This window comes from Plasmodium falciparum, assembly GCF_000002765.6.
Source record: "Plasmodium falciparum 3D7 genome assembly, chromosome: 14".
In the NCBI taxonomy this organism is placed as follows: Eukaryota; Apicomplexa; class Aconoidasida; order Haemosporida; family Plasmodiidae; genus Plasmodium; species Plasmodium falciparum.
This window is the reverse complement of record NC_037283.1, coordinates 1,452,403-1,472,500: the sequence shown is the minus strand read 5'-3', so window position 1 is coordinate 1,472,500 and position 20,098 is coordinate 1,452,403. Positions and strand designations below refer to the sequence as shown.

General features: G+C 19.0%; 5 protein-coding genes across 5 annotated transcripts in view; 2 read left to right on the top strand and 3 right to left on the bottom strand.

The window, feature by feature from the left end:
* The window catches only part of PF3D7_1436200 (basal complex protein BCP1), a gene marked incomplete at both ends in the record, with an annotated part of 6,810 nt that extends 1,938 nt beyond the window's left edge, over positions 1 to 4,872 (top strand). Inside the window, one exon of the mRNA XM_001348481.1 lies at positions 1 to 4,872. This exon is cut by the window's left edge and continues 1,938 nt beyond it. Coding sequence (XP_001348517.1) covers positions 1 to 4,872 — 4,872 coding nt within the window.
* A 38-nt stretch (positions 4,873 to 4,910) lies between these two features.
* On the bottom strand, positions 4,911 to 11,113 carry PF3D7_1436100 (conserved Plasmodium membrane protein, unknown function; the record flags this gene model as incomplete). The annotated part of the gene is made up of 3 exons (XM_001348480.2): positions 4,911 to 4,943; positions 5,177 to 5,293; positions 5,414 to 11,113. 3 exons carry the CDS (start codon positions 11,111 to 11,113, stop codon positions 4,911 to 4,913), a joined length of 5,850 nt encoding a protein of 1,949 aa, XP_001348516.2.
* A 1,517-nt stretch (positions 11,114 to 12,630) lies between these two features.
* On the bottom strand, positions 12,631 to 14,370 carry PF3D7_1436000 (glucose-6-phosphate isomerase; the record flags this gene model as incomplete). The annotated part of the gene is made up of 1 exon (XM_001348479.3): positions 12,631 to 14,370. The coding sequence occupies one exon, from the start codon at positions 14,368 to 14,370 to the stop codon at positions 12,631 to 12,633; it is 1,740 nt and encodes a 579-aa protein (XP_001348515.1).
* A 2,634-nt stretch (positions 14,371 to 17,004) lies between these two features.
* Positions 17,005 to 17,946, top strand: PF3D7_1435900 (conserved Plasmodium protein, unknown function; the record flags this gene model as incomplete). Its single annotated transcript, XM_001348478.2, has 1 exon — positions 17,005 to 17,946. One exon carries the CDS (start codon positions 17,005 to 17,007, stop codon positions 17,944 to 17,946), a length of 942 nt encoding a protein of 313 aa, XP_001348514.2.
* A 436-nt stretch (positions 17,947 to 18,382) lies between these two features.
* PF3D7_1435800 (GTPase Era, putative) lies at positions 18,383 to 19,897 on the bottom strand (the record flags this gene model as incomplete). Its single annotated transcript, XM_001348477.1, has 1 exon — positions 18,383 to 19,897. One exon carries the CDS (start codon positions 19,895 to 19,897, stop codon positions 18,383 to 18,385), a length of 1,515 nt encoding a protein of 504 aa, XP_001348513.1.
* Positions 19,898 to 20,098: the final 201 nt, after the last annotated feature.

Here is a 20,098-nt window from a genome sequence, read left to right as displayed (position 1 = left end):
TCTTACGATAATGAAATTCAAAAAAGTTATAGTGATGAAATCATACAAAATGGTAGTGATGAAATTGTACAAAATGGTAGTGATGAAATCATACAAAATGGTAGTGATGAAATCATACAAAATGGTAGTGATGAAATTGTACAAAATGGTAGTGATGAAATCATACAAAATGGTAGTGATGAAATCATACAAAATGATGACGATATAGTTATACCAAATGATGGCGATAAAATTATACAAAATGATGGGGATAAAATTATACAAAATGATGACGATATAATTATACCAAATGATGGCGATATAGTTATACCAAATGATGGCGATATAATTATACCAAATGATGGCGATAAAATTATACAAAATGATGGGGATAAAATTATACAAAATGATGACGATATAATTATACCAAATGATGGCGATAAAATTATACCAAATAATAGTGATGAACATTTAAGTAGCGATTATGATCAAAAAAGCCTTAACTATCATAGTAGTAAAAGTTATATTAGTGATAGTGAAGAAAATATACATTATGAATCAAACATAAAGGATGTTAATAATTATAGCAGTGAACATTATCTTAGTGATTACTGTTATGATAAAAATAGTAGTAATTATAACAATAGTGAAGGTTATATTAATAATAATGTTGAAAAAGAGAATGATCAATATGATGAAAAAAGAAGTATCCAATATAATGGAAATTCATATGATAAAAGTTATAGTTATTATAGTGATAGGGCACAAAAAGATATTTATGGTTACAAAAGTATATGTAGTGAAGATAATAGTAAAAATATGAATTATAGTAAAGATAGCATAGCAATTATTAAAAGCATTACAAGTGCTAACTCTGAAGAAAAAAAAGAAATGAAATACAATAAAAATATTATATATAATAATGACTGTAATGATTGTAATGATTATAATGTTAATTCTTTTTATGATCTCTATGATCAAGAACAATTTGATGAAATATCACAAAAAAATAAAATCATTACAAGAATTGGAAGCTTCGTAACAAATAAAAGTGTTTATCAATACGAAAAATATAAAAAGGACCAATCAAGTACAAGTGTAGTAATTCCCTCAAAATATGATACACATTTTAATGATATAGAAAACAAAATGGAAAAAGAAATAAGAAGAAGCTTTGAACAATTTTTTAATATTCCTATACAATATAATGATTTAAAAAATACTGAAGAAATGAAACATACTAATGAATATATAAAGCAATCAAAAGAAGAAATAAAAAATATGGAGAATCAACAAGGAATTAATATAATAAAACAATCAAATTATTCTTCATCAATGCAAAATATAATGAATATAAATGAAGAAGAATATATTCCCTTAAATCAAAACATGAGAGTAGAATCTATTCCAAACCTTTACCAATCTTTTGAAAATATTAATAGTAATTATAATATTAATACAAACAAAGAAGAAATAGAAGACGAAAAAGATAAAAATAATAAAAATATAAATAAAAATATAAAAAATTATCCTTATAATGATGATAGTGATGTACAACTTAACGAAGAGGACATAATTACAGAAAAACATGATGATACAACTAAGATGATAAGAAAACAAGAACAAATATATAAAATATATTCACGTTTGCAAAATAGAATTTTAAATGATTTTAAAAAAGGTTGCTTAAAAAAAATGAAAAAAATATTTAATAAAAAATGTAAAAAAATTGAAAAAGATATTTCTCAAAATTTACAAAGTGTGGTCCAAAATTATAACTTAAGTGACATTAATTGTTCAGAATTTGTAAATATATATAAAAAGAAATCAAAAAAAAAGAAAAAGACAAAAAATGTAAAGAGCAAAAAATGGGGAAACAATATGCACTTATTCAAAAATGAACATAATGATATGAAAGATGAGCAATGTGTAAAAAGCATTCATAATGATGAAAAAAAAATGACTGATCGATTTTATGAGATAGATAATATAAAGAACAGTGATCAAAACATTATGAATAACAACACTTGTTATGATAAAAAATGCGATATTATTAATAATTACACTTATAATATTATTCAATACGATGATGAGAAATACAAAATATGTGACCCATCAAAGGTGTACCCTTACTACTATGTTACTAAAAATGAAGAAGCTACATATAATAATCCGTATTATTACAATGAATATAATTATGAAGATTTTAACAAACTTGATAATGAACATTCAAAAGATAAATATGGAGAAAACGCTTTAATAAATTACGTTTACTTAAACAAGGGAAATGTTTACAAGAATGTAGAAAAGAATGAGAAAAATAAAAAAAATAAGGAACGTACTCATGTAAATACAGAAATCAAATTAAATATCTACCAACGAAAAGAAAGTTCTGATTCAAATTCAAAAGAAAATATAGATATGAATAATTTGGAATGTACAAGTTTGTATTTTACTAAAAATGATCTCCAGAATAAAAATAAATTATTTGATCTTTTAAGAAATATTGATAAAAAAAATTTACGTGATGTTATCTTTAAAATATTCGCTGTTATAAATTCAAAAAGGTTCAATGGAGATATGATTGGTGAAAAAGGAAAATTCAAAAATAACGAAATTACGAAATATATAAAAAATAAAAATGTATTTAATAAAATTAAACCATATAAAAAAAATACAAACTATAAGAATAGGAAGGAGAATAAGAAGGAGAATAAGAAGGAGAATAAGAAAGAGAATAAGAATAATAAGAAGAAGTTACATAGTTTTTTTATAAGAAATAAATTAATTTATAACAATAATAATAATAGTAATAATAATAATATTTGTAAGAATAAGAACAATATACAAAAAATAAGCAAACAAAAGAAAATTAATAAAATTTTCTATCCTACAAATATATATAAAAGAATGTACCAGAAAATTAAAGAAAATAACAAAAATATGGAAGGAAACCAAAAAATTATAGAGACATATAATACGAAATATAAATTAATAAATGTACCAAATAAGGAGATATATTTCCATAAAAATGAAAATAATAATATTGGGGTAAAGAAAACATTACCTGTTTATATTTATCGAATGACGATGAAACAAAAAAATAAATATATACCTATTAAAAAATTTAATTATTCCTATTTATTTATAGAAAAAAAAAAGAAAAATTATAATTCTTCCACAAGAAATAATAAAATTCTACCATATTATTATTTTTTTGATTTAAATAATTTTACTCAAAATATGAAACAAAATTTATATTTTAAGCCTATGGTTACTAACAAGAAAAGTGTCTACAATGAGTATATACCAACTTTGGAAAATAATAAAAATATATATGTAACAAATAATATGATAAATCTATATAATAATAATAATGATAATAATAATAATAATAGTAACAATAATAATAAGTATTATAATATGAGCACAAATGTCGATGGGAAGAACATTTTTTTTGATGGTAATAAGACATGTATGTATTATTATTCCAAAGATTATATAAGTAATGAAGATATTCATACAAAATATATTATGGATAAATGTAGTGAATATAAATGTTCATTAAGCATGGAAAAAAAAACAAATGACAATTTTGATAATCATAAGCCTATATTAAATGATATCCAGCAAAAAAATATAACTGAAAAGGAAGATGACCATAAAGTATCTTTAAATAAGGAAATTCATATAGATGTTGACCTTAAAGAAAAAATAAATGATAATAAAGTAGTAAGTAATATTGTATATGTAGATCATAAGAATGAAATTATGAATGAAAAAATGGTATGTGTAGATGATAATATAAAAGATACCTATATAGTTAATGAAAATAATGAATTAGTAAAAATGGATAACTACGATAGTAACCTTCAAACAATACTATCTACAGATAAAAAATTAAATGATGATAAGATATTTAGTTATGCCATAAGACAATATTATTACAATCTGAATAAGTGTACTCTTTGTGATAAAGAAAATGGGAAAAAATGTCACCCTTTAATATATAATAATAATAATAATAATATGATTTCCGAAAATGCACATCAGAATAAAGGGGAGAAAAGTCAAAATTATAATATACAAAATAATAAGGTCGTAAAAAGTGATGATCATTATATAAATGATGACTCCTTATCAAAAGGAACAAAAAAAACAACCTTAAAAAAAAGTAACAACATTAAAAAAGATATAATAAATAATATTAACAAAACGAATAATAGTAGTAATAGAAATATTAATTATGCATGTAATAGTGTGGTACAAGTTAAAAATAATGTAATAAATGTTGAAACTCAGAAAAAACAAAAACAAAATGATAACAAAGAAATATATAATTTATCATTTACTAATGAAAAGGTTATACCATCTTACTACACAAATTTAGTAAAAAAATATAAAAATGATGTTGGAAAATGTATACTGAAAAATATATACAACGGTAGTGAATATTTTAAAAATAGTAATATAAAATATACGTGTATGAATAATATATATATGAATAAAATATACCAAAAAAAAAAAAACATATATACAAATAAAACACATATGATGCATAATAAATATGTCAATCAAGTATATCAAAAAGAATATGATAAACCAAATGTAACTAAATATCAACTAAAAGTAAAAAAAATTACTTTTAATAGTAAAAATCAAAGTAAACAAATAAATAATACAATTTTTAATAATTTGGATTTATATAATAATAAAAATTATGATTATTTTTATTATAATAAAAATTGCAATTTAGAAAGCTCAATTAAATTAAAAAATAATAATATTGAAAGCTTTCAAATATGTTCTATTAATTCTCCAATAAATCACAAAGCCACAAATACAAACTACAAGCACAATGTTGAAAATATTTGTATTTTTAAAGACTTTTAAAAAAAAAAAAAAAAAAAGGTCAAATTTACTTCAATTTATTAACTTTCATATTCACTTTGTAATACATAAACCTGTAAATATAATAATATACATTTCAAATGTTTATTGTATGATATGATTAAATAATAATTTTATGAATAAAATATGTAATTTTTTTTTTTTTTTTTTTATTTGCTTTAATCATTTTTTTTTTTTTCATTTATTATATATATATATATATATATATATATATATATATAATATACATATATATTGTATTTTTTTTTTTCTATTTAATTATTAAAAAAAAAAAAAAAAAACATACCTTGTCGTTTTTATGCATCAAAAGATTTTTCTGTGGACATGGGATAACTATAGTCATATGATTATCTTCATCGCAACGATAAATTCCTATTATAATTCTTCCTTTCTTTAAATATTTCTAAAATGAAGAGATAAAAATAAATACAAAAATATATTATATATATATATATATATATATATATATATATATTTTTTTTTTTTTTTTTTTTTTTTTTTTTTTTTTGGTGCATGTTCTTACTTGAAAGAGGAAAAAGAAATTTCTACAATGATATTTGGGATGAATATTTTTTAATATCAAGTCCGTTTTTATTTTTTTTTTTTTGTCTACATATGTTCCATGAATAAACGAGTTTATGGTCGATATATCTAATGAATTTTTTTTAATAGGAAACGTGTATCCTATTAGATGATACATTAATTCATCTATAAATATACTAGCTGAAGTAAACTGTAGAAAATATAGATAGAAAAAATAATTATCTATAAAAATATGTTCTATTTTTTTGTATATATTTTCTACAAGTAGATTTCCATAATTAAAAAATTGTATTTGTTTTTTATAATTCTCAACAAATAACAAATTATGTGATTTATTTTTATTAATATTATCTATTTCTTCTTTTAAAATATTTACGTTAGTTAAAACATCATTATTTAAATATTGAATTGATAAAGCGTTATTTAATTCTATTAATAGATATAATTTTTTTTTTTTATTATTTTTATATTTTTTTTTTTCCTTTATATTTGATTCATTTATAGGTTTAATATTATTAGTATAATATTGATTTTGAGAAGTTTTTTTTGTGTTTTTTTTTTTTTTGTCGTTATTTATATTATCATGATGTGTATAAAAATTGTTGATAACAGATGGATTATCTCTATAATGAATAGATAATTTATTTTTTAAATAATCATGATATTTATATTTTTCATTATAATTTTTAATATAATAATTAATAAAGTTTGTATTTATATCTTTTCTTCTAAATATATTTTCTATATTATTATATATAATAATTAAATCACTATCATTATATTCACACATATATTCCAAGAAGTTTATATTTTTTGTTTTTTCGTTATATGACACAATATTTTGATAGGAGTCTAATTTTAAATAATTTTTAAAAATAATACATTTCTCGCATACTAATATACCAGACAAAATTAAATTAAATAGAACAAGTGGTGATTTTTGAATATAACAAATATTATATCGATAAGGAAATAAATTATTATTGTATATATATGAAGGAATTTGATCACTTAATATAATTATATTATGTTCTCGTTTTTGAAATAATATTTTTAAAAATGTATTTAGAGATTGTGGCCAATATATTAATATAATAAAATTACAATTATTATAATTATCATCGACATTATGATTATTCATACTATCATTTGATAAATGTTCTTTCTTTTGTTTTAATTTTTTTTTTTTTTTATTCTCTTTATCATTTGTTAACAAAATTTCTTCATTCTTATTATATATATTTTGTTCGTTATATGGGGTACAATTTTTATGGTCACTTATGGAATGGTTCCTTCCTACATTTAAATTTAACTTTTTATTTTGACTTATACTTTGTTTTTTATTTTGACTTATACTTTGATTTTTATTTTGACTTATACTTTGTTTTTTATTTTGACTTATACTTTGTTTTTTATTTTGACTTATACTTTGTTTTTTATTTTGACTTATACTTTGTTTTTTATTTTGATTTATACTTTGTTTTTTATTTTGATTTATACTTTGTTTTTTATTTTGACTTATACTTTCATTTTTATTTTTATTTTTGAGTTTGAAAATTTTATAAGCTTCTAAATAATTTTCCACTTTAAAAATATTTAAGACGGGATTAAAATATATATTATCTTCTTGTCTTAATTTACTTATTTCTCGATGTTTTTGGGAAAGTTCCTTATTATAATATTCAAAGTAATTATTCCATTTAATATAAGAACAATAATTATTATTATCATCATCATTATTATCATCATTATTATAATCATTATTATTATCACTATTATTATTATTATTATTATTATTATAATCACTATTATTATTATTATTATTATTATTTATTTTTTTTTTTTTTTCATTATTATCATTCCTAATTTGATGATTCTTTCTTCCGTATGTGCTATATCCTTCAACAGTCCCTTGTGAAGGTAAGTTGTCTTTTTTTTCATTCCTTACAAATTTTTGTGTCCTCTTTATTTTTATTTGATCTATTTTATCCAACCAATCCAATTCAATTTTTTTTATATGTGTTATTTTGTGTAATAAATTAAAACTGTCCGTTAATATAATAAAATATATATCAGGATTGTTATATATATAATCGACTGGATTTAATTTGACTTCATTATCTTCATCCATTATACCTATAACAAATGTGTTATAATTCATATACATATATTGAACAATCGTAACAAAATGAATATTTAAGAAAGCGGCTGGGAACTTAATTTTATAAATATTATATTTAATTCCTTTCATATAATTTAAATAATTTGTAAAGGAATTAAATATGGTATCTTCATCAAATTTATATGATAAGAATGTTTTACATAATGATTTCTTAAAATTCTTTTCATAATATTGGTTTCTTATAGTTTTATTACTTTTTATATTGTTATATATATTATTTTTATTTTTATTTTTTTTTTCATCATTGTTTTTTATATTTTCATTTACAAAAAACACCCTTTTTCTTTTTTTTTTGTTTTTTTTTTTCTTTCCATAAATCTGATTTTTATATAACCAACGATCATCTGAATTTGTTTCTTTAACATTTTTATGGTTTATATTATAAGACGAAGAATCATTATTTTCAATATTTTGATTCCCTATATTTATTTTGTAATAATTTTCTTGATCATCCATATGTGTCTTATTCTTCTGCTTTTCATTTAATATATGTTTTTTCTGATTTATATACATATTCTTATTATTTCCATTACGTATAAAACGTTTTGTATAAAAAATAAAAAACATATTTTTTAGAAAATGATAACGTGGCTTATTATTTGTTTGATTTTGTATATTGGTTTTTATACGTTTCGTTTTAGTTGGATAAAAGAGACTTTTTAATTTCATATTGATTTTAAAAAAAATATTAACATTATTATTATGATGAGTATATTTTTTTAGTTTATTATATTTTCTTAATTTTTTATATTTTTTTTTTTTTTTATTATGACGTTTTATCTGTTTATCAAAATATTTTGTTAATATATATGTATGCTTACATTTAATTTTTTGAGGTGTATTCATAAAAAATAATAATATTAATAAAAACATACCATGACAATCATCTACCGTTTTTGCAAATAATTTCATCTTCAAATCATTAAGACATATAACATGTCTATTATATCTTTGAAGTAATATATTTCGATTACACATATTATTTAAAAAGATAGATATATGTTTATCATATGGTCCAAAAGTATTGATTTCATTATATCGTTTTAATGTCTCCATGTCATTATTAATATTATAATGTGTATTAATAATATTATTACATATAAATATCCCACTACTATAAGATATGATTTTTTTAATTTTTAATGGCATAGGTTTATTTAAATCATATAAACAAACACTTATTTGACACATATTTTTCTTATTTAATAAACGAATAACATTCCAATAAAATTTTATAGGTAAACTTGTTAAAATAATTATTTCATCTAAATTATTATATGTTGATTGTAGTTCATTTATTATAACATATAATTGTATTGGTTTCATATGTCCTATAATTACAAAATAACATGATCCTATATTTGGTATTTTACCATATATTTTTTTCTCTTCAATTATATAATTTTTTAATGATCTTATTTTATAATGTATATAGGTAAATGTCATAAATATATATAAAATATGAGCAAATCTACCTTTAAAAGAAAAAGGGAAACATGTACCTTTTCCTAATGCCGCGGTAGTAACCGTTTGCATTCCTGAAAAAACATAATCATATAATTCATACTCTCCTCGACAAGGTTGTTCTATTAAATAATTTAAACAGGCATATGTATATATCATTACAAATATTTGTACGGACAATTTAATCAAGAGGATATTTAATTTATTGTAATTATTATTCTTTCCGAATAAATCTTCTATACGTAAGAAATTCAAAAATCTTAAAGGACATGATAAATATAACCAGTGCATCTTCTTATATTTTATATTATTAAAATAAGATACTAAAATATAAAAAAATGGGGTATTTAATAAATTTAATAGAAACCAAAAACTTAATATATAATTAGATGAGAAAAATAAAAATAATTTTATACACATATCATATAAAATAAAATATTGTAAATATCCTTCTATACTATTATAGATTTTTGGTATTTCACTTGTATTCCAATTAAACATACCCCTATCTAAATCATCATTATTACGATATATATATTTATGTACATTTAACCATAATATATTTAATAACAAAGTTATAATTATATCAGCAATAATAAAAGCACTATTTTTACAAAATTCCATAAAATTTATTTTTATATTTATTATACATTTTAAATATAAATTATGCCATTTATTAAAATTCGTATTCTTATTTATTCGTTTATTTCTATCATAAAAACTATCTAAAGTATAACTATTAATATTCGAACCATATCCAGATAATAAATAACTATTATTTCTTTTATTCTTATTTTTACATAATATCTTATTTAATAATAAATAAACATATTTCTGTTTCTTATTTATATATTCTATATCCTCATCACTACTTAAATCATTTTCATCATCTAAATATATTTTCTCATGTAGAAATGATCCAATCATCTTTTTCGTATCTTTCTTTTTATAATGCATTAAGGAATTATCATGTTTTCCAATCATTTCATTATATATACTTAAACCTTCATTATGTATTTCATAAATATTTTGAACTTTTCTTGTTTTCTCATCATAAGCATAGGATTTATATGAAACATTTTTTTTTGTTTTTTTATTCCCTTCTTCAAGAACATAATTATTTTGATTAACATGGCTATTTTCTTTTTCATCAATTTTTTTCACATTCACACTATTACTATTGTTATTGTTATTGTTATTGTTATTGTTATTGTTATTGTTATTATTATTATTATTATTATTATTATTATTACTATTGTTATTTTTATTATTATTATTACTCAATTCAATATATCTAATAATTTTATCTTTTATTTTTATTTTTTTCCCTTGATCATTAAAACATATTTTTTCAAACTCTTCACAATTATCTATAATATACTTTTTATGCTCTTTGTTCTCTTTTTTATTCATTCCATACATATTATTATCACTATAATTATCATCATTTTTATAAATATCTTCCTTCCTGTCCTTTTTATAATTTATATTATCATGAACTCTATTATTTATATTACTATTAAAATCTTCGTCATTCATACCTTCCTTTGAATTTATATAATTATTTGTATTGGTTTGATCACCATGTTTCCTATCCCTTTTTTGCATATATTTAATATGCTTCAAGTAATACATATAAGCATCGTTAAATTCATTTTTTTTCTCATAATATTCTTTTTCAATAACTCCAGGATTGATATAAAAAAAATTCGTGTCTATTAAATTATGAATTTCTAGGTCTTTATTACTTATCTTTTTTTTCTTTTTCTTTTCACAAAATATATCCTTTTTAAAAGAATAGGAAAGAACCTTCTTTTTCCTAGTTTTGTAAAATGAAATATAATTTATAGAATTTGCAATATCGGGAATTATAGCTAGGATATAGGAAACGCCATAAATAAAAAGAAGTAAAAGAAAACTTAAATATCTTATCGAGCTTTCATATACGGTCATAAAATCAAGGAAAAAGTAAACAATTCCTGAAAATATTATAAGAAAAAAGATCCTCTCAAAGACTATGCGTGTTCTTATCATATTTTAATATATAATCTGAATGGGGAAACAAATAAATAAATATAAATAAATAAATAAATAAATATATATATATATATATATATATATATATATATATATATTATCCCATTAATATATACATATTTACATATAACAAAAAACTCTTTTTCCTTTTACCATTTATGGCTATTCTCCAAGAATTCAATTGAAACTATTTTTACATCATAGAAAATGTCAACATATAAAGATAAATAAAATAAAAGTATTCTTCTTCTCCTTTTATCTTCTATTTCTTTTTATATTCGATATCAAATGATTAAACGTATTCAGTAAATATCAATTTTCATTTTTAACTCAAAATAAGATACAGCATATCTTAGAACATATTACAATGAAACACGTAAAAAATAAAGAAATAAAAAAAAAAAAAAAAAAAAAAAAAAAAAAAAAAAAAAAAGTTAATCACAGAATAAGAAATATTTTATTTATCACATATTTAAATTATAATAATGAATATTATTTTGATGTAATTCAAATATATATATTATATATATGTATTTTAATTCTCATTAAAAAAAAAAAAAAAAAAAAAAAATATTGACCTTTAATAATTCAAAATGTAATTATATAAATAATATTTATTTTTATATAATTATGTGAGAACATGTATCTTGTATGATATAAAAAAAAAAAAAAATGTATTTTATAACTATTCTAATATACATAGGTATTTTTTTTTTTTCCATATTTTATTTTATTTTATTTTATTATTTTTTTTTTTATATATAAAAATAACATATATGTTTAATATATATTATATATATGTATATATTCGATTGATAATATTTTCCATTTCTCTTTTTTCATATTCCTTTAAGTATATTTTATTTGTATAATTAAATTATTATTTCTATATATATATATATATAATATATATATATGTACCAATTGACAGTTTTCAAGTTATATCCAATTTTTACTTTATTTTGGAAGTTTTTAATTATTATATTTTAATTATTGTTGACGAAAATATTAAAAAAAAAAAAAAAAAGTAAAAGAAAAAGAAAAAGAATAATCATATATGTACATTAAAATATATAGAAGTAACATATGTATTATTATATATGATATAATTCTTTTTTGAATATAATAAAATTGGTATTGATAAATCAAATATTATAAATATAAAAAAAAAAAAAAAAAATTTTTTTTTTTTTTAAGTAGAAAAATAATATATAAATGGAAATATATACACAAAAAGCATATATATATTTATATATATATATATATGTATATATTATATACATATTTTTCTTTGCTAGAGATATATTTTTTCCTCATATATAAAATCAAAAAAAAGGTATATCTTTTAAAAATATAAGAAATAGCATTATATAGTAAAAAGAAAGAAAAAGAAAACCCATATTTGCACTTTCACACATAAATATATAACTATATATATATATATATATTTATATATTTATATATATATATTTACATATATTACTTTAAATTTGTGTTAATTTTTTTTTTTTTTTTTATTTGGACAAGTAATAATTTAATAAAATTTTTGTAGATTCATTAAAATTATAGGTATTATCTGATTTCTTTTGATTTCTTGTGTCATTAAAATAATTTCTTACTTCTTTTGCTAGAACCTTACCCAACTCTACCCCCCATTGATCAAAGCTGTTAATATTTAATAGAAATCCTTCAGCGACAATTCTACTTTCATATAAGGATAATAATAAACCACATGTATAGAAATTTAATTCATCAAATAATAATAAGGTTGATGGTCTATTACCGTTAAAAACTTTATGAGTTAATAATTCTGGAGACATTTTATTTTTTTCATTTTCTTCTTTTACTTGTTCGTATGTTTTCCCAATAGCTAATGCATCAGCTTGTGCAAAAAAGTTAGTCATTAATTCATCATGATTACTTACTACTTCTTTATCAAATTTAATTGGGAAATGAGAATGTTTAAATCCAATTAATTCAACAGGTATAACTTGTCCTTGATGTATTAATTGATAAAAACTATGCTGACCATTTGTACCAGGTTCACCAAAATATACTTGACAAGTATTATAATGGATTGGTTGATTATTTCTATCTACTGATTTTCCATTACTTTCCATAGATAATTGTTGAATATGTGCTGAAAATTTTAATAAATTTTGGAAATATGGTAATATAGCAACATTTTTATAATCAAAAAAATGACTATTATAAAAACTAGTTAATGCTAATAAGACAGGAATGTTTTCTTTTAAATCTGCATGTAAAAAATGTTCATCCATATCATGACAACCATTTAAAAAATTTCTCATATTTTTATATCCAAAAGCAATTGATAAGGGTAATATACCAACAGAACTAGTTACAGAAAATCGACCTCCTACCCAATCCCAAAATTCAAATACATTATCTCTTGATATTCCAAATTCATCAGTTAATTTCAAATTAGTACTTACAGCTACCATATGTTTACTTAAATTTTCATCATCTTTTATTTTTAAACTTAACCATTTTTTTATTGACCTAGCATTTAACATAGTTTCAGCAGTAGTAAAAGTTTTAGATATTATAATAACTAAAGTATCATACTGATCCAAATTTTGAATAGCTCTATTTACATCATTTGGATCTACATTAGCTAAAAACCTTACATTAAATACATTATCTTGATCATAATTATTATTAAAATTATTTACTTGATCTTTCTCATTCTTATTTAATTCCATGTTATAATAATAGTATTTCATAGCTTCATAAACAAATTCAGTACCTAAATATGAACCTCCAATACCAATACAAATCACATTTTTAAATTTTGTATTTTTACAAGTTTTTATTACCCCATTTCTAATGTCATCTGAATATTTCTCTATTTTTTTTAATACTCCATGTACGTCTTCTAACACATTCTTATTATCAATTATTATTTTATGTGTATTTATTTTCTCTATGGGTATTCTTAAAGCTGTATGTAAAACACTGCGATTCTCTGTCATATTAACTTTTTCTCCCATAAATGTTTTTTCAACCTTCTTCTTTAATTCTACCTCTTCAGCATATTCAACTAATTTGTTTAAAGTCTTTTCGCTATACCTTTGACGAGATAAATCCATATAAAAATTCTTAAACTTCTTTATTAACGATTCAGATCTATTCTTATCATTTAAATAGTCCTTTAGATCCTTTGTTTTTTCTTCAGCGCTTAAGGTGACAAGTTCCTTATAGCTCTTCAAATTTGTAATCTCCATATTCATAGAAAAATATTAATAAAAAAAAAAAAAAATTTTAAATTAAAAAATTAAAAAAATCAACAAATATATATATATATATATATATATATATATATATATTTTATAATTTTACTTTCAAGAATTCAAAATATTATGATAACTACAATATATAATAATTATCCCTATTTTACTGAGAGATACACATAACAAAGTGAAATTCAAAAACTTATATATAGAGAGAAATATATATATATATATATATATATATTATAAATTATTAATGCATCTATTTATTTTCTAATCTAATTAAAACACATAACATTTCTATTATATATCTTATTTCATTTCTCAAATAACTTTTTTTTTTTTTTTTTTTGAAATTTAAATATCATTAAATCTATATATATTAATATATATAAATATAATCTTATTAATTATTACTTAACAAATATTTAAAAAATATATAATTTTTCAACATGATAAAAAGAAAAATAAATATATAAATAAATAAATATATATATATATATATATATATATTATATATATATATTAACACGTAGGTTCCTATTTTTTTATTTCTTTTTATGTTTAAGTTTTTCTTAATTATCTATTTATAATAAAGATTAAATTATTCATTATTTGTTTATATAAAAATTATAATATATAATATTACATTTTTTTATTTTATTATTATATGTTTATTTGCTTAAAAAAAGTGTGTTTTTTTATTTTATTTTTATTTTTTTTTAAATCCTTATATATTTAATATAATATTAAGTATTTATATAGAAAATAAAAATATAAGATTAGAGATAAAGATTGATATATGGAGAAATAAAATTCTTAATAAAATTATTAAGGTTCATATAAATATTGAAAATATATAATAAGATAATACTAATAACAAATATAATAATATATTAAAGTATATATTTTTGAAAATAAATAAAAAAATTAGCTAAGATGGATATAATAAATAAATAAAAAAAGTAAAAAATCATAAAAGTTTCTCTCTCCCTATACATATACATATAGATATACATATAATTATACATACATATATATATATATATATATATATATATATATATATAATTATATATAATTATATATAATTATATAACAATGTATAATTTATTATTATTATGTGTTAAAAATAATTAATATTTATATAAAATATTTATTAAACTATTTATTGATAAATGTTTTTATATATAATAATAATTAAACATTTTTTTTTAATTAATTATGGATTTATTTTTTTTGTTTATTATTTTATTTTTGTTAATTATGTCATCTATTTTATTTTTATGTTATTTTCTTGTGTTTCCATTTTTTTTATATTTTTATTTTTTTATTTATACATTTTTATATTTTTTTCTTTTATTATATATTTTCACAGGTATCCCTCTATATAATTCTCTACACTTCAATTTTTATTTTCAGGAATATTAATTATATTATATAAATTAAAAAATGATATATCAAAAAAAAAAAATTAAAAAATATGAATACTTAAATATATGTTTATTAAAATTTTATAGGCTAAAATATATTTATATAATTATGTATATAATATTTATATATTTTTTTTTTTATTTACATTATATAAATTTTAGGATTAGGGTTAAATTATTAAATTTTCCATAATAATAATTATTTGTATTAAAAAAAGAAATATAATGTATTCTTATTAAGAAAAAAAAAGTGCTGTTTTTTTTTATAAAATAATGTTATATATATATTTATATATATATGTTTAAGAAAATATACACAAATTTTAAAAATATTATAAAAACCTATCAGATATTAATTGGATATTTGAATATATAAAGTTATTTTCTATATTCTCCTTTAAAAGATTATAATAAAAATAAAAAAAATGTCTTCCTTATATATCCATCTTGAATATAATAAAAATATATATATATATATATATATTTGAAGAAAACTTTCCTCAGTTCTTCAGAAAAGTATGTATTTTGTATACATTAATAATTTGTGATAACTTACAATGAAAATAAGAGGGATAAAAATAAAAATACATATATATTTTATTTGTTTTTTCGTCTTTTATAAATATTAGAACATCCAATTTTGTTTTATATATTATTAAATGTTTTCCTTAAATATTAAATATTTTTTCATTTTTTTTTAATAATATTATAAAATTATGGGTCTTATACATGAATAATGAACATCTTAAAATTATAATGGTTATTTATAAATGTAATTATTTTAAAAAATAATGCGTATATATATATATATATAATAATATATATATAATAATATATATATATATGTATTATTTTTTTTTTTTTTTTTTTGTGTTAAATTTTAATATTATAATTTAGTAAAATGTTGGCAAAAAAAAAAATGTATATATTTGATAATATTACAAAAGGTTAAAGAGGGGTTAACATATATATATATATATATATATATATATATATATATTTCTATGTGTATATATTTATATATTAACTTCTTTGGTTATATATTTATTTTTTTCCTTTTTGTATTATAATGGAAAAATTAAAGTATGCTTCATATGTTTTTTATTTCCTTTCATAAAAATATAAAAAGGTATATATAATATCATAATAATATAATATCATAATAATATAAAATAAACAACAAAAAAAAAAAAAAAAAAGAATGTATAAATATTTGCGAATTACAAATTATAAGCATAGAAACTTCAAATGTGTTAAACGTTTTAAATGTATAATAGATAATACATTGATGGATAATAAATTAAAATGGAAAACTACAAAAGAATCCTACTGTGAATATATTTTAAATGAAGAAGAAGAAAAAGAAATAAGAAAAAATCATGAATATATAATGTCCAATAAAAATATTAATATAGATAATAATTTAATTTATGAATGTATTAAAAAATACAATCAAAATAATGTTTCTGATTATTATAAAAAATTAAATTCAAACTTAAATAATCTTTATTGTAATAATAGTATAATTGCTTACTACTATTTAAATTTTGTAAATAAATTTATGAAAAAGATTAAAAATATATCTATAGTAAATTATTTTACAAATATAATTAATTCAAAATATAAAATAAATATCCATATTTTTATATCCCCAATATATGAAAGAATAAATAACCAAGTGTTGCTTTCCAATTTTCATTTAAATAAAAACGATGTACGTGAAATTATGTATTTTCTGTGTATGCACGTATGGATATATTGTGTAAAATTAAATATGATAAATAACAATCATCTAAAAGTATTACTATGGGAAAAAATATGGGACTATTACAGAGGTTTAATTATCAAATCGAAAATACCCGAATTTTCTTTTAACACATATTTAATTAATATGCAAGAATATTCCCTAGGATTTTGTGTTGGATTAGATGATTGTATAACTAAAGAATTATATGCAGGACATATTTCGAATCTCCTTTTTAATCATGTTTATAATGAAAATGAAAATTATAAAAGTTCCAAGGAATTATCAAATCTAACTATTTATTGTATACGAATGTATAATTTTATATGTCATTTACCAGAAGACAATTTCGTTCAAGCCAAATTTATATGGCCGGACCTTGAATATGGTCTTGTATGAGGTTTGGTGGTGAATATATATACATAAATTAATATGTTCGACGCTTTATTTGTATATGTATTTGTATATGTATATGTATTTGTATATGTATATGTATTTGTATATGTTTTTGTATTTTGTATTTATCTATTTATTTTTTTTTTTTTGTCAATATGGCTATCATATTTTTAGCTAACCATTTTGTATATATATATTTTATTGGATACTACTTGTTTTATTATAATAATTTTTTACTTAAAAAAAATAGGTATATGTATAATAAGGACATATATAATTATATATATATATATATATATATATATATATAATATTAAATGGAAAAAAAAATATAACAAAAAAAAAAAAAAAAAGGAGGAAACGTATGCACATATATATATATATATATATATATATATATATATGTATATACAATTTTTCTTTTATTAGAAATATTGCTTCATGTACTTATAGACTTTACGTGAATGTGCACATATACATTTTTGTTCCATAATTTGGTTAATTTGTAGGATACATTTTTTCTCATATTTATGATTAATTTATTATGCACTCCACATATCATTTTAGCTACTTTTTCACTTTTTACAATAATTTGATATTCAATGATTAAGGAATTATCCAAATTTACACACCATGATAACATATGATGCTTAACTTTATATGGGACATCCTTATTAAACCAACAATATATATATGTATTGATTAGTTGTTCAACAATTTGTACTTTACTTAATGTTGTAATAGCATCTTTTGGATATACCCAATATTGATTTTTTGTTTTATACTTTATGATATAATTTAATAATTCTTCAATTCCTTTATTATATTTAGCAGATATGAAAAATATATTATCAAATATTCCATTATTCATATATTCTTTTGCTCTAGCATTTGCCCATTTATTATGAGTACATAAATCGACTTTATTTAAAACTAAAATTACTGGTGGTATAAAATCATTTTTTTTGTTTGTTTTATGTAATTTTTCTTGTTCATTATTATGATCAATTGTTATATTATTTTTAATATTATCAGAATAAGAATTTCTTATTACTTTTCGACTTTTAAATAAGTTCTCTTTTATACTTTTATCAGAATATTGTAAATCCTTATCCATTTCTTTACTAAAATATTTTATAAACTTTTCTTCTCTATTCATTTCATCATATTTTATATGAGAAATATTATTTTCATCTTCTGATTTATTATCTATATTGTTCATATAATCTAATGGATCATTAGATGACTCTGTATTGATAATATTCTGTCTATTATCGTTTATTTTATTATTTTGAAATGATTCGTCATCACTTTCGCTATCATATGGTTCTACATTTTTTGGGGCTAACATTCTTACAATATTTAGGATATCATGTGTTGGCCTTTTAACTGCGTCTGCTATGAACAAAACCAAATCTGCTTCTTCATATCCTTTCCATGCATATGTAACTAATTCCTTGCAGAATTTTTTTTTTTTATGAGAAGGAATAATACCAGGAGAGTCAATAAATATCAACTGAACATTATCCTTACTATATATACCTTTTATATCATATTTTGTAGTATTAATTTTTGGTGAAACAGCTGAAATGGTTTTATTCAATATAGAATTTAATAAGGAACTTTTTCCTGCATTTGGAGCACCTATTAGTGCTATTTTAAGAAACTGTGCATTTTCTGGTTGTTCAGGCATTTCCCATGTATTCATATAAGCACATTTTGGTATTATCCCTCTAGTAATATTAGGTGCGTAATATTTACTCTCTCCTCTTTTCCTTTTACTATCTTCTTCTTTTTTCTCTTCATTTATATCTGTTTCATTTACTTTCAATTCATGAGAGTGTGGCCTTGCTTTTATATATCTTTGTAAAATAGAAAAATATCTCACACAAAAGTAATTAGTCTTTTTATATTGGCCACATAAATGTTCTCTCAAATATATTCCCTTGAGCATTATAAAATTGGCTACTAGTGAATATCTAAAATGTACATAAATAAATAAATAAATAAATAAATAAATATGTACATATATATATATATATATATATATATATCAAAATGTACAAAAATAGAATTTAAAGTATACTTTTATCTATCTGTACCAAATATGTGTTACATATTTATATATAATAATGTTCATCTCTTTTCTTTTTTA